At 34.7% G+C, this 13275-nt stretch overlaps 5 protein-coding genes and 1 non-coding gene across 7 annotated transcripts; 5 read left to right on the top strand and 1 right to left on the bottom strand.

The window, feature by feature from the left end:
* The first annotated feature begins 6 nt into the window (after positions 1 to 6).
* On the top strand, positions 7 to 2168 carry LOC106342640 (phosphatidylinositol 4-kinase gamma 4-like). The gene is made up of 2 exons (XM_013781637.1): positions 7 to 1555; positions 1642 to 2168. The coding sequence occupies exons 1-2, from the start codon at positions 290 to 292 to the stop codon at positions 2035 to 2037; spliced, it is 1662 nt and encodes a 553-aa protein (XP_013637091.1). The 5' UTR covers positions 7 to 289; the 3' UTR covers positions 2038 to 2168.
* A 326-nt stretch (positions 2169 to 2494) lies between these two features.
* On the bottom strand, positions 2495 to 2567 carry TRNAA-CGC. The gene has a single exon. It is a non-coding gene; the product is annotated as a tRNA-Ala (tRNA).
* Positions 2568 to 2823: 256 nt separating this feature from the next.
* On the top strand, positions 2824 to 4560 carry LOC106340512 (putative RING-H2 finger protein ATL21A). Its single transcript, XM_013779380.1, has 2 exons — positions 2824 to 3578; positions 3917 to 4560. The coding sequence occupies exons 1-2, from the start codon at positions 2885 to 2887 to the stop codon at positions 4339 to 4341; spliced, it is 1119 nt and encodes a 372-aa protein (XP_013634834.1). The 5' UTR covers positions 2824 to 2884; the 3' UTR covers positions 4342 to 4560.
* A 347-nt stretch (positions 4561 to 4907) lies between these two features.
* On the top strand, positions 4908 to 6580 carry LOC106341539 (putative RING-H2 finger protein ATL21B). The gene is made up of 2 exons (XM_013780285.1): positions 4908 to 5586; positions 6174 to 6580. Exons 1-2 carry the CDS (start codon positions 4908 to 4910, stop codon positions 6578 to 6580), a joined length of 1086 nt encoding a protein of 361 aa, XP_013635739.1.
* Positions 6581 to 8377: 1797 nt separating this feature from the next.
* LOC106340713 (transcription factor CPC-like) lies at positions 8378 to 9673 on the top strand. 2 transcript variants are annotated; one of them, XM_013779559.1, is made up of 3 exons: positions 8378 to 8668; positions 8754 to 8844; positions 9302 to 9673. In XM_013779559.1, exons 1-3 carry the CDS (start codon positions 8617 to 8619, stop codon positions 9417 to 9419), a joined length of 261 nt encoding a protein of 86 aa, XP_013635013.1. In that variant the 5' UTR covers positions 8378 to 8616; the 3' UTR covers positions 9420 to 9673. The 2 variants fall into 2 exon arrangements, with proteins under 2 accessions (XP_013635013.1, XP_013635014.1); XM_013779560.1 differs by having other exon boundaries at positions 8386 to 8668; positions 8757 to 8844.
* Positions 9674 to 10987: 1314 nt separating this feature from the next.
* LOC106341692 (succinate dehydrogenase subunit 8, mitochondrial) lies at positions 10988 to 11309 on the top strand. The gene is given in 2 exon segments (XM_013780395.1): positions 10988 to 11077; positions 11265 to 11309. Coding segments are annotated over 2 exon segments (135 nt in total).
* The last annotated feature ends 1966 nt before the right edge of the window (positions 11310 to 13275 follow it).

Here is a 13275-nt window from a genome sequence, read left to right as displayed (position 1 = left end):
TGTTTTCTCGAGCTTTGTACGCCATTGATTCAACCGTTAATCTATAATTAGATCCTCCTTAAATCTCCACCCCCTGCCCCCTCCCCCTCTTTGGTTCTTTCCTTCTGGTAAGAATCCGCTCTCTTGCAACAACGATACGCCGTCGTTTCGCTCCTACATTTCGAATTTGAAATTTCTAGGTTTCCGGAAGATGATCGATTTGGGATTTTAGGGATTTTCTCGCGGTTTCGCTGTGTATATTTAATTTTTTTTTTGCCGTTTGAAAAAGTTTCGTTAGATTTCTCGAAAGATGTCATCAGCTGGTGTGACTCTAAGCCCGGTTCGTAACGATCCTCCTCTTCTAATGCCTCTCGCTCTCGCCGATTCGCTACCCGAAGAGACCATCCTCGTCTACCTAACCCTCCCTGGATCCGTGATCCCCATGCGAGTCCTCGAGTCCGACTCGATCGAGTCCGTCAAGCTTCGGATCCAGTCCTACCGCGGCTTCGTCGTGAGGAACCAGAAGCTCGTCTTCGGAGGGAGGGAGCTCGCGAGGAGCGGCTCCAACATGCGCGAGTACGGTGTCACCGAAGGGAACGTGCTTCATCTGGTTGTTAAGGTCTCTGATCTCCAGGTGCTCGATGTGAAGACCGCGTGCGGGAAGCACTGTAGGTTTCACGTTGAGAGAGGGAGGAACATTGGGTATGTGAAGAAACAGATTTCGAAGCGGAAAGGTGGAGACTTTGTTGATTCTGAGATACTCTACGAAGGGGAGAGGCTTGAGGATCAGAGTGTTATTGATGATATTTGTAGGAATGGGGACTCTGTTTTGCATTTGGTTTTGCGGAGGTCTGCTAAGGTTCGCGCTAAGCCTGTTGATAAGAGCTTTGAGTTGTCTATTGTTGCTCCTACACAGACAAGTGTTGTGCCGCAGAGGAAGGAGTTTTCTTTGGAGCCTCTGGTTGTTAATCCTAAAGCGAAGTTATCTCTAGTGGTTAAAGATATGGTTAGCTCTGCTTCTGATGGGTTGAGAAGTGGGAATCCTCCTGTGAGGTCAAGAGAGGGAACAGGAGGAGCTTACTTCATGCAGGCTTCGTCTGGGAACAAGTACGTTGGTGTGTTTAAGCCTATCGACGAGGAGCCGACTGCTGAAAACAATCCACACGGCTTACCGCTTTCTCCAAACGGAGAAGGTTTGAAGAAAGGAACCAAAGTTGGAGAAGGTGCGTTCAGGGAAGTTGCTGCTTACTTGTTGGATCATCCCAAAAATGGTGAAGAGAGAGGTTATGCTGGTGTGCCTCCCACTGTTATGGTTGAATGTTTGCATCCTGGCTTTAACCATCCAAAAGGGGTTAAGACGAAGATTGGATCGCTTCAGATGTTTACTGAGAATGATGGCACTTGTGAAGATATGGGTCCAGCTTCGTTTCCTGTGGAGGAAGTTCACAAGATCTCTGTGCTGGATATTAGACTGGCTAACGCAGATAGGCATGGTGGTAACATTTTAATGAGCAAGGACAAGGAAGGGAAGATTGTTTTGGTTCCCATTGATCATGGTTACTGCTTGCCTGAAAGCGTAAGTTCTATGCTTTCTTCTTAGATTTTTGTTGTTTTTGTTTTGTTTATCTTATTGTCTGAAACTGATTTTTGTTTATGCAACAGTTTGAGGATTGCACGTTCGAGTGGCTGTACTGGTCACAAGCGAGGAAACCATACTCTCGGGAGACACTAGACTACATAAGATCACTAAACGCCGAGGAAGATATCAACCTCCTGAAGTTCCATGGATGGAAAATGCCGTTGAAAACTGCTAGAACACTCAGAATCTCAACGATGCTTCTGAAGAAAGGAGCAGAGAGAGGATTGACAGCGTTTGAGATTGGGAACATGATGTGCAGAGAGACTCTGAGCAAGAAATCTCTAGTGGAGGAGATGGTAGAGGAAGCTCAAGAAGCTGTGCTTCCCGGGACGAGCGAGGCTGCATTCCTCGAAGCATTGTCTGATGTGATGGATTACCATCTTGATGAGGTGGTTCTGGTTCGCTCTCAGGAACACTAGAATTGGTTCTTGTATGAATCGTTACTCTTAACTTTGAACTACGGTACATAAACTCTATATAATATTACCTGTTGGCTTTTGTTTATCAACTCCTTTAAAAAAAAAAAAAAATTCTGTCCTTTGGACATGTGCAAGTTGTGTTGTTGGTTTTTATCTGTGACATACTTTCTGGTAATGACAATTTCAGTATTACAGTAGATTTTTGCTTTTAGTTGTTATTTTTTGAACAGTTTCAGTTAGAGAACAATGAATGTCTATGTGATTATATGGTCATCAGAAACGCAAGTTGACGAGATTATCAGAAGAAGAAAAGCACAAAGGTAGCATCAATTCGCATTTAACCGAAGTTACAATGACATTGTCACTTGGTTATGCAATGGAAGAGTTTCACAAATTGTTTAGCAAGGAATAAGGATTGGTCCATGCAAGCAAGTACCTCGGCTCGTGTAAAAGAAAATGGAGGTGCGGGGAATCGAACCCCGTGCCTCTCGCATGCGAAGCGAGCGCTCTACCATATGAGCTACACCCCCTTAATGTTTGTATAGTCTATTTAGTTACTAAAGTTTTATATTATATAGCGTTAATCAAGGTTCTCATTTGAATATTTACAGGGTTTTTAGTCTTTCCTAAACATGTCTCCATTCAATTTTCCAACATTTGTTTTTTAGCGAGCATCATCGGAAGAGAATACAACTAAGATCCTTCTCTAGATCCTACGACTATAATATTCTTTAGTCGAACCAAGACAATATTTAAATTTATCTTCGAATGATAGATCTCTCTGACTATTGATGTTAAGTTGTAATAACAAGTCTCTATGTCCCTACCTTGATACCAAAACCACATTATGACTTTCTCAAACCAACTTTTCTTTGTCCTCTTCCTCCTCTTACCTCTCTTACGTGCTTCTCACCCAAAAGATTGTTCTTCTTCCTCATGTGGTCTTCAAGATGTCCATGCCCGCTTTCCTTTCTGGCTAGACCCGAACCAGCCTGACTTCTGTGGCCACCCAGGGTTCGATCTCCACTGCACAATTAGTCAAAACACAGCTCTCAACCTTCCCAAGTCCGGAACATTTCTTGTCCGAGAGATCGACTATAGAAGCCAGCATATTCGTCTCTATGACCCTGAGGCTTGCTTAGCAAGGAAGCTTCTGACCTTTGACGTTTCGGGTTCTCCTTTCTCTGCTCTTTACCTTGCCAAATACACCTTCTTGACCTGTCCTAATGAGGTTGTTAAGTCGTCCGGGTTTGACTCCATCCCATGTCTAGGCAACTCCACGAGCTCCTTCTTGGCTACAACTAGTTTAGATATCGCCAAATCTATGCTGCCTTCTTGTCAGATTGTCAAGACACTAGATGTTCCGGTTTCTCGACCGGTTGTTACTGAGAAATCAAGATTCTCAACTTATGTCAACAATCAAGATCTTTGGCTAAAATGGGATTCTCCAAGTTGTAGCAACTGTGAGAGAAATCATTTGAGATGTGGATTCATAAGCAATGCTTCTCTTCAAGTCAAATGCTTCCCTTTTGAAAAATCCGGTACGAATTACTCTTCTTATAACACCGTTAATTGTAACAAATGATGAATAACTTGTGTTTGTGGAAGACTTCAAATCCAAATAATGATTGATTTTTTTTAGGTTTTCCAAATAATTATCCACTCATTAAACAAAAATAATATAGAGTAAGCATTACATTTGACATTTTTGAGCCATTGACTATTGATTAATTTACATTTTTTCAAAAGATCACATCCAATCTTGTTACATCACACGTTATAATGTCGTAGTCCGTTATACAAAACACTATTATAGGGAAATAATACGGACATGGCTAAGTTTGGTTGATTATTGACCTTTGAAAACGTGATTTGGCAGGGCATAACCACACGGGAGTACAAGTGCTTAAAATTATAAGCCTGGCTATTTTCGGACCGGTCATAATCTTTGCTACATGTATCGCTATCGGAGTTTGCACCTCCGATAGATTCACTTCCCGGAGACGACGAAACGTGGCTATCGCCGCAGCTCAACCAAACGAAGTTATAGTAACGGCGGGTCTTGACGAGTCTACAATAGAATCTTACAAGAAAGTGGAGCTAGGAGAGAGTAGAAGATTACCTGGAGTTAATGATATTGTTTGTCCCATTTGTTTATCCGAGTATGCGAGCAAAGAGACCGTGCGGTGCATACCGGAATGTGAGCATTGCTTCCATATTGACTGTATAGATGCGTGGCTTAAGCTTCATGGTTCGTGTCCTCTTTGTCGGAATTCGCCTTCTCCAGTGCGTGAAGCTGTCTGAAATTGAACAAAACCATTTTTATATCTTGTACAAGGATATAAGATTGACGTTGAGCTGATGGAGTATTAATTTAGTTTGTTTTTTAAGGTTGTGATGGATATAGTAGCTAGCTGTTATGTTTGTTACACTTTCAACGCTGTACTTTATCTCCATGCATTTCAATTAAAGCTTGTTTATGTATATTGTAAATAACAATGGTGAAAGAAAAATGTACTACAAAGAATAAATATATTTACCAATGCAAAGAAAAAAATTACAAGAGATGACATTAATAGATTTGATCCAATCAACTGATTTTGTTATTTTTTATTTAACAAATTCATTCTATTTAACAATTTGGAAAAATACCCCCAAAAATCACCGATAATCATATAACTCCTTTTGTTTTAATCAATAGAACTCTTGAAAGAACATATATGCTTCCTTTGACTTTTCTTCTAAAAACAAAGATTTTTCTGACTTTCCTCTTATTACGTAACTAATGAGACTGGTTAAACTCGTTAATACATTTGTGGTTTAATATAAACTAGTAATCACTTCTCCCTTGGTACCGCGCGAACAACATTATGATATCCTCAAAACACCTATTCCCTTTAGGTTTCTTTCTCATCTTCCTCTTCCCTCTCCGACACGCCTTAAACCCTAAAAAATGTTCATCTTCTTTCTATATACCACATAGATGCGGACCCTTAGAAGCCCCCATACGTTTCCCTTTATGTGACCATGCAGGATTCAATCTCCATTGCACCGATCTCAATAAGACTGTCCTAGAACTTCCAATGTCCGGAACATTTCTTGTCCATAATATCGACTATTACAAGCAGCAGATTTATATCAGTGACCCCGAAAACTGTTTGGCTAAACGGCTTTTAACCTTCAACATGTCAGGATCTCCTTTCTCTAGTCGCTTCAGTAGCTTCTACACGTTCTTTTCTTGTCCTAATGATGTCGTCTTGCCCTTTTCATATCGGTCCATTCCTTGCTTAAACAATTCTACCTCATCCTTCTACGCCACGTCTAATTATGAGTTTGTACAGATTATGTTTCCTTCTTGTCAGATTGTGAAGAGATTACATGTCCCTTCACCGTTTGGAGAAATAGAATTCTTGAGTTACGTCGGCAATCAAAGCCTCATGCTTGAATGGGTCTCACCAAGTTGTAGAAGTTGTGAAATGGAATACTTGAGATGTGGGTTCAGGAAAAAGTCATCCCTCGAAGTCAAATGCTTTGGTTCTAAAGAACCCGGTAAACTCAATTGTTTCCCTTGTTTTTGTCTTTTACTTGTGAACCAAGGAAACTCTATAAATGGAAAGTATGTAGAAGAGGCTACCTGTTTTGGTGAAAGGTTCAACGCCATGTACATCTTTAGGTCTAGATAGGCTTTAATTTCAAGTAATACATTACATATTAAGAAAGTAGAGGAAAATCATAGTAGGACTTAAAAATTGACAATGAGGAATTGGCTAATCATTATTTAATTGTCTTTAAGTATATATACATTATATTATTCAATCCAAGATTTCACCTCAACTACGGAAGTGTTCTCATTTTATCATTCAACACGCAAAAGTCAAATGTCGTATTCCGACCAAAACCTTATTGACACTGGCAGTGGAATTTGTTTAGATGTTTAATTTATATGTTTACAGTTTATACTGATATTCTCATGATCAAAAATGAATCGACATGGATATCAGATGAAAATATATATTAAATTCAGTTTCAATCTAAAACTGTACCTCTTATTCCCCAAAAAAAAACTTAAACGGAAACCCTAATCAACCACTTTATATTAACTGTCTTAAACTGACTCGTAGAACATTATTTGGCAGGTCACTTGAGTAGTGGAGTGGTAGCCGTAATTATAAGCTTCTCCATAATCGGAGCAGTCACCCTCCTTGGAGCTTGTATTGCTATCCGTGTCTACAATTCCCCAAGACGAGGACATTCGGCTATTGCAGCAGCAGCAACGGTACGGCAGCAACCAAGAGAGATTATGGCGGCGGCGAGGGGTCTTGACCAGTCTACAATAGAAACGTACAAGAAAGTTGAGTTGGGAGAAAGTAGAAGGCTTCCAGGAACTAATGGTATTATATGTCCGATTTGTTTATCGGAATATGCGAGCAAAGAAACGATACGGTTCATGCCGGAGTGTGACCATTGCTTCCACGTGGAATGTATTGATGTGTGGCTCAAGATTCATGGTTCGTGCCCTCTTTGTCGGAACTCGCGCAAGTGAAAGAAAGAATAATAGACTTGCAGTATAAAACTGATTGGAGCTAGAATGAGTATAATAACCTCATGATCATTTGTATTATATAGTGTTGATAACATTCATAATACTTTAGATGTTTGGATCCTAACAGGTGCTTGTGTGAATAAGAAGTGTCTTAGCCTTACAAGGAATGCCACTGGTTTTGATAAACATATTAAATGTTTCTATGAAGTGAGGACGTATGTTATGATTAAAGATTAATTAATTGATATCGTTTTGATTTTGTCACATTTTCTTATCCGAGTAAGCGTTGTTTTCCAGTGCATATAAGAATGTGAGCATGTCTGCACCGAATTAATCGATTCATGGCTTAAAATGCATATGGTTTATGTCCGTAATCCGTATGGAAGATTTTCTTTTCAGGCATGCACTAACCCCAGCCACAAACCCTATGAATATCAGAACTAACGATGTGCAATGACAGCAAATTTACGAACAAAAGAATCAGAGATTATCACACTATTGAACCACAAATCTTCTATAATATCTCACAATTAAAATAAAAATAGTTAAAAAGTAAGAGGAAGAAAAGATAGATAGTTTCTTATTTGAGAAAACACATATTAATTCCACTTTCATATGTTTATGAGAAACCTATACTAGTCATTTACCTATTAGTTTTTCTTAATCTAGTTATTCATGCAAATTTTGGTTATTCAAGTCAAACGTTTCAATTTTATTATAAACGTCTTCCAACATTTTGAATAGAGCAGCTATTTATTAATCATTCGTCTTGTATACTTGTTTCATCGTCGCACTTCATAGTTCATATCTTGAAAAAGAGAATGTTAGCTCATATATTTTTCAATAGTCTTTTTGGTTGATTAAATACCATTTTCTTTACAACCGCATGTAATAAATATTTGTTGTAGGATACTTGTCTGAATCATGCCTTTATCGAGTCAAAGCTTTATATAGAAACAAATGTGCTTCTCAATCTTTGCTCTTCATCTCACTTCATTTGGTCTATTTCCAAATGTGACATAATATTAAAGAGATAAACCCTTGAAATATATACCTAAACCGCTCTCGAGATGCGGTTAAAGCATATTCATAATCAATATAAGTGAATTAATTAGCAAAATAAGTAGGTTACCGGACCACATCGGACCACAAGACGCACAACCATACGGTGCTGTGCCCACTTTTCACGACATTATTATCAGACCAAAGGAATATACATAGAGATTTGTTATCGCGAACTAACTATACTCCTCTCTAGTCTTCCTTTCACTCTCTCGTTTGATTATAATATTACTCCTATTATTTATTTTGGTGTTTTCTCTACCAAACTTTCTCTCTTATAACAAACTTTCAAATGGAAATGTTTGAGATTTTCTTGCAAAAAAAAAAAGAAATCACTAGTGTTATTATTGTATTGTTATATTTTTAATTTAATAAATCTCTTGGTACAGATTTGACGACTGTTTTTTTTATGCATTTATATAAAAGAAAATATTTCAATTCAGTGATATAAGTTGTACATATTACAGCATACTGTAGGGGCATAGTCGTATTTTCCTAGGTCAAACAACGAGGAAGCTCCTTCCTTCATCCAACGGTCTGTTAACTATAGGAAAATTTACAACCGCAAGTCAAATGTTTAAAGATGTTATTAAATTAAGTAGGTATGGTTGTATCTGTCGTTCTTCTTCCTGATGAACCAGGCCGTTGAAGCACAACAGTACAGTGTGTACTACAAGCCTACAGATTCGCTGTCTGTACATCGAATTGATACATTACTAGTTATATTTAATAATTGAGTAAGATAATATTAATAAGTAAATTATTGTAGGAATTAATCAGACACGCGCAGTTATAAAATAATCTGTTTGATTTTCTTTTCTTCTTCGAGCCCCTCTCTTTCTCTCTCTTTCTTTATAGGAACAACAAAAACAAAGCTGTTAGAATCTCCTTATTTCTCGAGATTTCTTCTCTCTTTGTGCTCCTGTCGAAGACCACAAACTGTTTTATTCTTTTTGTTCCGACAAGACTGTAAAATGGATAGACGTCGCAGGAAACAGAGCAAGGCCAAAGCGTCATGTTCCGAAGGTGAGATCTCACTCTCTATAGCTATCTATCTATCTATCAACCTCTTTGTGTTTCTATGGATGGAGTCTTGAGTTTTGATCGTTAGCAGAAGTGAGTAGCATCGAGTGGGAAGCTGTGAAGATGTCGGAGGAAGAAGAAGATCTCATTTCTCGGATGTATAAACTCGTCGGAGACAGGTAAACACACACTCTCACCCGTGATCCATCTTGATCTGTTTTTCGCTTTTGTTTTTTCTGTTTCCATCTTTAGTTTAATCTAATTTTTTTAAAGAATATACTATGGCTTTTGATTTATCTCATAAGTCGGTCTTTTTCTAATGTATTTTATTGCTAATTATTGGGCCAAACCGAGCTGTCAATGGCTATGTTCAGCCTGATCTCTCTGATCCAGTTTGTTCTTGATTTCACTTTTTTTTGACGAAAAAAAATTGGACTATTTCTCGAATTTGTGTGCGTCATCCGTGCGCTAATCTTTTTTGTATGATTCCAATTTTATCGAATGTGCCCGAAAGGACTTCTTGATTTTATTTGATATTTGTTTATCGGTAGATTGTTTAAGTTAAACTATTTTAAAAAGTTATTTACGTAAGATATAGTATTTGACGATTTAGAGTCTTTGGTACCTGGTTCATAGGTGGGAATTGATAGCCGGAAGGATACCTGGACGGACGCCGGAGGAGATTGAAAGATATTGGCTTATGAAACACGGTCTCGGTTTTGCCAACAAACGAAGAGAATTTGTTAGGAGATGATTTTTATGCATTTTCCTCTCCTTGATTCGCAACACAAGAAACAAATGAGAGAAGTAGTAGTTGTCCTTTGAGTTACTATTTTGGATGTATAATTTTCTATATAAAAAAATAGGACTGGTTACGGTCGTAGCATTTTAGTTGGTGAAATGTAATGTTCTTGTCATTAAACATAGATTATGGAGACTCTAGATTATGAGTGTAATTTCAGGTTTAGATTGAGTATAACTTTGCCATGGATGGAGATTATTATTGGCTTTTAATTCCCAATGAAGTTTGATTGTACTTGATGACAATTAATAAAGAATGATTATAATATATTTTTTTTGAATAAATGTTAAATTTATTAATCTGAAAAAACTTTTTTTTACAATGAATGTCATCATAGTTGAAGAAAAAATAGAATATATCATTAGAAAATTAATCTTAAACAAACTAAGATTGAAAGGTGAGGAGGTGATTATATATATGAGGTTTATTATTTATTACCTGATCATTTTTTGGAATTATTAGTGTGAACATTTGAAAAGGTATAAATCCATCTTTTTTTATCTGTAAAATATTCTCCTATATATTAATTGAAAAGTCATTTTAGTAATTTCTGCTGATGTGTAGCTCATAGATGAAGTTTTAAAAAATTGTTATAATTTGATTGGTTGATGATTTTTATTAAATATTTATTTTAATCAACTCTAAAAATAAAAGAAAATTCTAGAACTAATTAATAAAAGTTACCAAAAAGCACAAGTAATATTACAAATAATAATTTATGGTAACTAATTGCATAATTATAGAAAGAATATATAATGTTTCATCAATGTTTTGGTTTTAGAAACTATGTACTTATAATCATTTAAAATATTTTAATATATTTTTATAGAAATAAATATAATGGTTGTATATTCTTATATAAGGAATTAGATTTGTATAAAAGGCATTATTAGAAGTTTTATGTTTTTTTAAAACCCACACGAGATTTATAAATCATTTATAAAGATTTTCAAATTATTTAGAAACATTTTTTTTTAATTCTGACCTATAAAATCATTTTATTAGAATTTCTAAATCATTTAAGAGACTTTTATCAAATCTATTTATATAAATCTTGAGCACATCTCGTTTAGATGCAAAATGGTAAATGCTTCTAGATCTAATTATAATTGTATAAATGTATATTTATAGTGATTTATAAATCATTTATAATTATTTCACACTTATTATCTTATCTATTAAAGTATAAATAATTTAAGTGACTTATGGTTATTATTTTTTTAAAAATAAGTCATTTAAATCAAATAAAATTATAATACACTATTTATTTATATATTAAATATAATTTATTTAAGTGATTTTTTGTTACATATACATTAATAGGTGAAATCTTACAATTTCAATAGTTGATATTTTAGATTTTATTTATTTTTTTCAGTGCTAAAATAAAAATTAGTTTTACAATGAATTATCTGTAAATTTTATATTTAAATACTGTTTAAACTATTAAATGATAACATTTTAATATTTCTAATTATTATTTAACAATTATAATATTATAAACATAACATGTATCGACGATGATCTACCGAAAATGGAGTCTGCTTTCCGGTCCACCGGTTATCCTCGGCGGAGCCGTAGTTGCTGCAGTCGGTATCGTATTATAGAACGTATTCACCTTCTCCATCTCTTTGTTTGGATCGGTTTCTAATTTATTTATTTTTCTATTAACAGAATCCCTGATAGGTCGTTAGATCTGAATGTGATTGAAAGTTTTTGGTCTTCTTAGGCTCAATTGGTAGATTAGTATTTTACATTTTGATTAGTTGATTCGTTTTGATGATGTCTCACGATCAGATTACGAAAGGGGAGCAAAAGAAGAATGTCTCACAAAACAAGTAAAATGGATTAACTGGAAGAAGATGCTACAAGAATGTGGTGTGAGTTGAAACATTTATAGTTCATGCAAGTGTAAGCTCAATAATGCTTTTGGAAGCTTTTGAATACACAGATCTTCTTTGTGTGTTTAGTTTCTTGTGTGCTAAAAATAATGATAATTCATTTTTGCACAGTTCTCATTCATTCTTCACGCTGATCACAATGCTATGTAGAGTGAGAAAAAATAAGTGTTGCGAGAGTAGCCATTAACGTCCAATCTCAATTACAACTGAATTTCTTTCATAGAGTTCTGTCTAATGACTGTCTTGCTCAGTATCGACCTGCCCTGTTCTGAACATTAGTGTTAGTACACTCATGAGTGTTCTTATTATCAATTACATTACTGCTAGTCCACTCATTTACAATAATTTGCTTTACTAGATCCCACCAATGATGTCACAGTAAATAGATTTTGAGAAAAATTCAAAAAATATAACAATATTGTTTTAATACATAGTTGTCTCTTGTACTAATATATGATGATGGTTAAAGAGGTTTGAAATCTTTGTTGTCTATATTTCTCTAGAGAATATCGATTTTATAACGGTTAGTCCACTAATTTAGGGAGTATATGAAGTTCTACTAAATTAACTTATAAAAAATATTGAACGATGTTCATGCCACCATGAAAGAGAGTTTAGCATACATTAATACAAATACAAATGTAGAATATGGTTAGAAATTTTAAAACAACACTAAAGATTATAGGCTTCAGTATATAAAGCATTTACCAAAATTCAATATTTTTGTAGAGGTTAACACATAGATTTTGAGAAAATTTCAAAAAATATGAAAATATTGTTTTAATTCATAGTTACATCCTACACAAATATATGATGATGTTGAAAGAGGTTTAGAGCCTTTGTTGTCTCCGTTTTTCAAAAAAAAATAGCAATTTTGTAGTGATTATTCCACCGATTTAGGGAGTATTATGAAGTTTTACTAAATTAATTGATAAAACATTATAACGATTCTCATATACCATGAAAGAGAGTTTAACATACATTAATACAAATGTAGAATGTGGTTAGAGATTTTAAAACAACACTAAAATTTTTAGGCTTCGGTATATAGAACGTTTAACGTAAAACTCAATATTTTTGTAGGAGTTAACATATATATTTCGAGAAAAATTCAAAAATTATAAAAATATTGCTTTAATACATAGTTGCATTCTGTACTAATATATGGTGATGGTCAAAGAGGTTTGGAACCTTTGTTATCTTCATTTCTCTAGAGATTAGCGATTTTATAATGATTAATCTATTAATTTAAGGAGTATATGAAATTTTACTAAATTAATTTATAAAAAATTTGATCGATGCTCAAGTACCATGAAGGAGAATTTATCATAAATTAATACAAATGTAGAATATGGTTAGAAATTTTAAAACAACACTAAAGATTATAGGCTTCAGTATATAAAGCATTTACCAAAATTCAATATTTTTGTAGGGGTTAACACATAGATTTTGAGAAAATTTCAAATCTATGACAATATTGTTTTAATGCATAGTTGCATCTTAAACTAACATATGATGATGTTGAAAGAGGTTTGGAGCCTTTGTTGTCTCTGGTTTTCAAGAAAATAGCGATTTTATAGTTATTATTCCACCGATTTTGGAGTATTACGAAGTTTTACTAAATTAATTAATAAAAAACTATAACGATTCCCATATACCATGAAAGAGAGTTTAAAATACATTAATGCATTTGTAGAATATGGTTAGAAATTTTAAAACAACACAAACAAATTAAGGCTTTAATATATAGAGAGTTTAATGTAAAACTCAATATTTTCGTATGGGTTAAACACATAGATTTTGAGACAAATCCAAAAAATATAACAATATTGTTTTAATAGATAGTTGCCTTCTGTACTGATATATGATGATGGTTAACGAGGTTTGAAATCTTGGCTGTCTACATT

This window comes from Brassica oleracea, chromosome C4 (assembly GCF_000695525.1).
Source record: "Brassica oleracea var. oleracea cultivar TO1000 chromosome C4, BOL, whole genome shotgun sequence".
In the NCBI taxonomy this organism is placed as follows: domain Eukaryota; kingdom Viridiplantae; phylum Streptophyta; class Magnoliopsida; order Brassicales; family Brassicaceae; genus Brassica; species Brassica oleracea.
This window is presented reverse-complemented; position numbering and strand designations above follow the sequence as displayed.

Bases quoted from the DNA above. Each gene is read 5' to 3' on its own strand.
- LOC106342640 (XM_013781637.1), top strand. From the start codon at position 290: ATGTCATCAGCTGGTGTGACTCTAAGCCCGGTTCGTAACGATCCTCCT. The intron at 1,556-1,641 runs GTAAGTTCTATG...TTTATGCAACAG, and splicing joins GTTACTGCTTGCCTGAAAGC to TTTGAGGATTGCACGTTCGA.
- LOC106340512 (XM_013779380.1), top strand. From the start codon at position 2,885: ATGACTTTCTCAAACCAACTTTTCTTTGTCCTCTTCCTCCTCTTACCT. The intron at 3,579-3,916 runs GTACGAATTACT...GTGATTTGGCAG, and splicing joins CTTCCCTTTTGAAAAATCCG to GGCATAACCACACGGGAGTA.
- LOC106341539 (XM_013780285.1), top strand. From the start codon at position 4,908: ATGATATCCTCAAAACACCTATTCCCTTTAGGTTTCTTTCTCATCTTC. The intron at 5,587-6,173 runs GTAAACTCAATT...ATTATTTGGCAG, and splicing joins CTTTGGTTCTAAAGAACCCG to GTCACTTGAGTAGTGGAGTG.
- LOC106340713 (XM_013779559.1), top strand. From the start codon at position 8,617: ATGGATAGACGTCGCAGGAAACAGAGCAAGGCCAAAGCGTCATGTTCC. The intron at 8,669-8,753 runs GTGAGATCTCAC...TTTGATCGTTAG, and splicing joins CAAAGCGTCATGTTCCGAAG to CAGAAGTGAGTAGCATCGAG. The intron at 8,845-9,301 runs GTAAACACACAC...CCTGGTTCATAG, and splicing joins TATAAACTCGTCGGAGACAG to GTGGGAATTGATAGCCGGAA.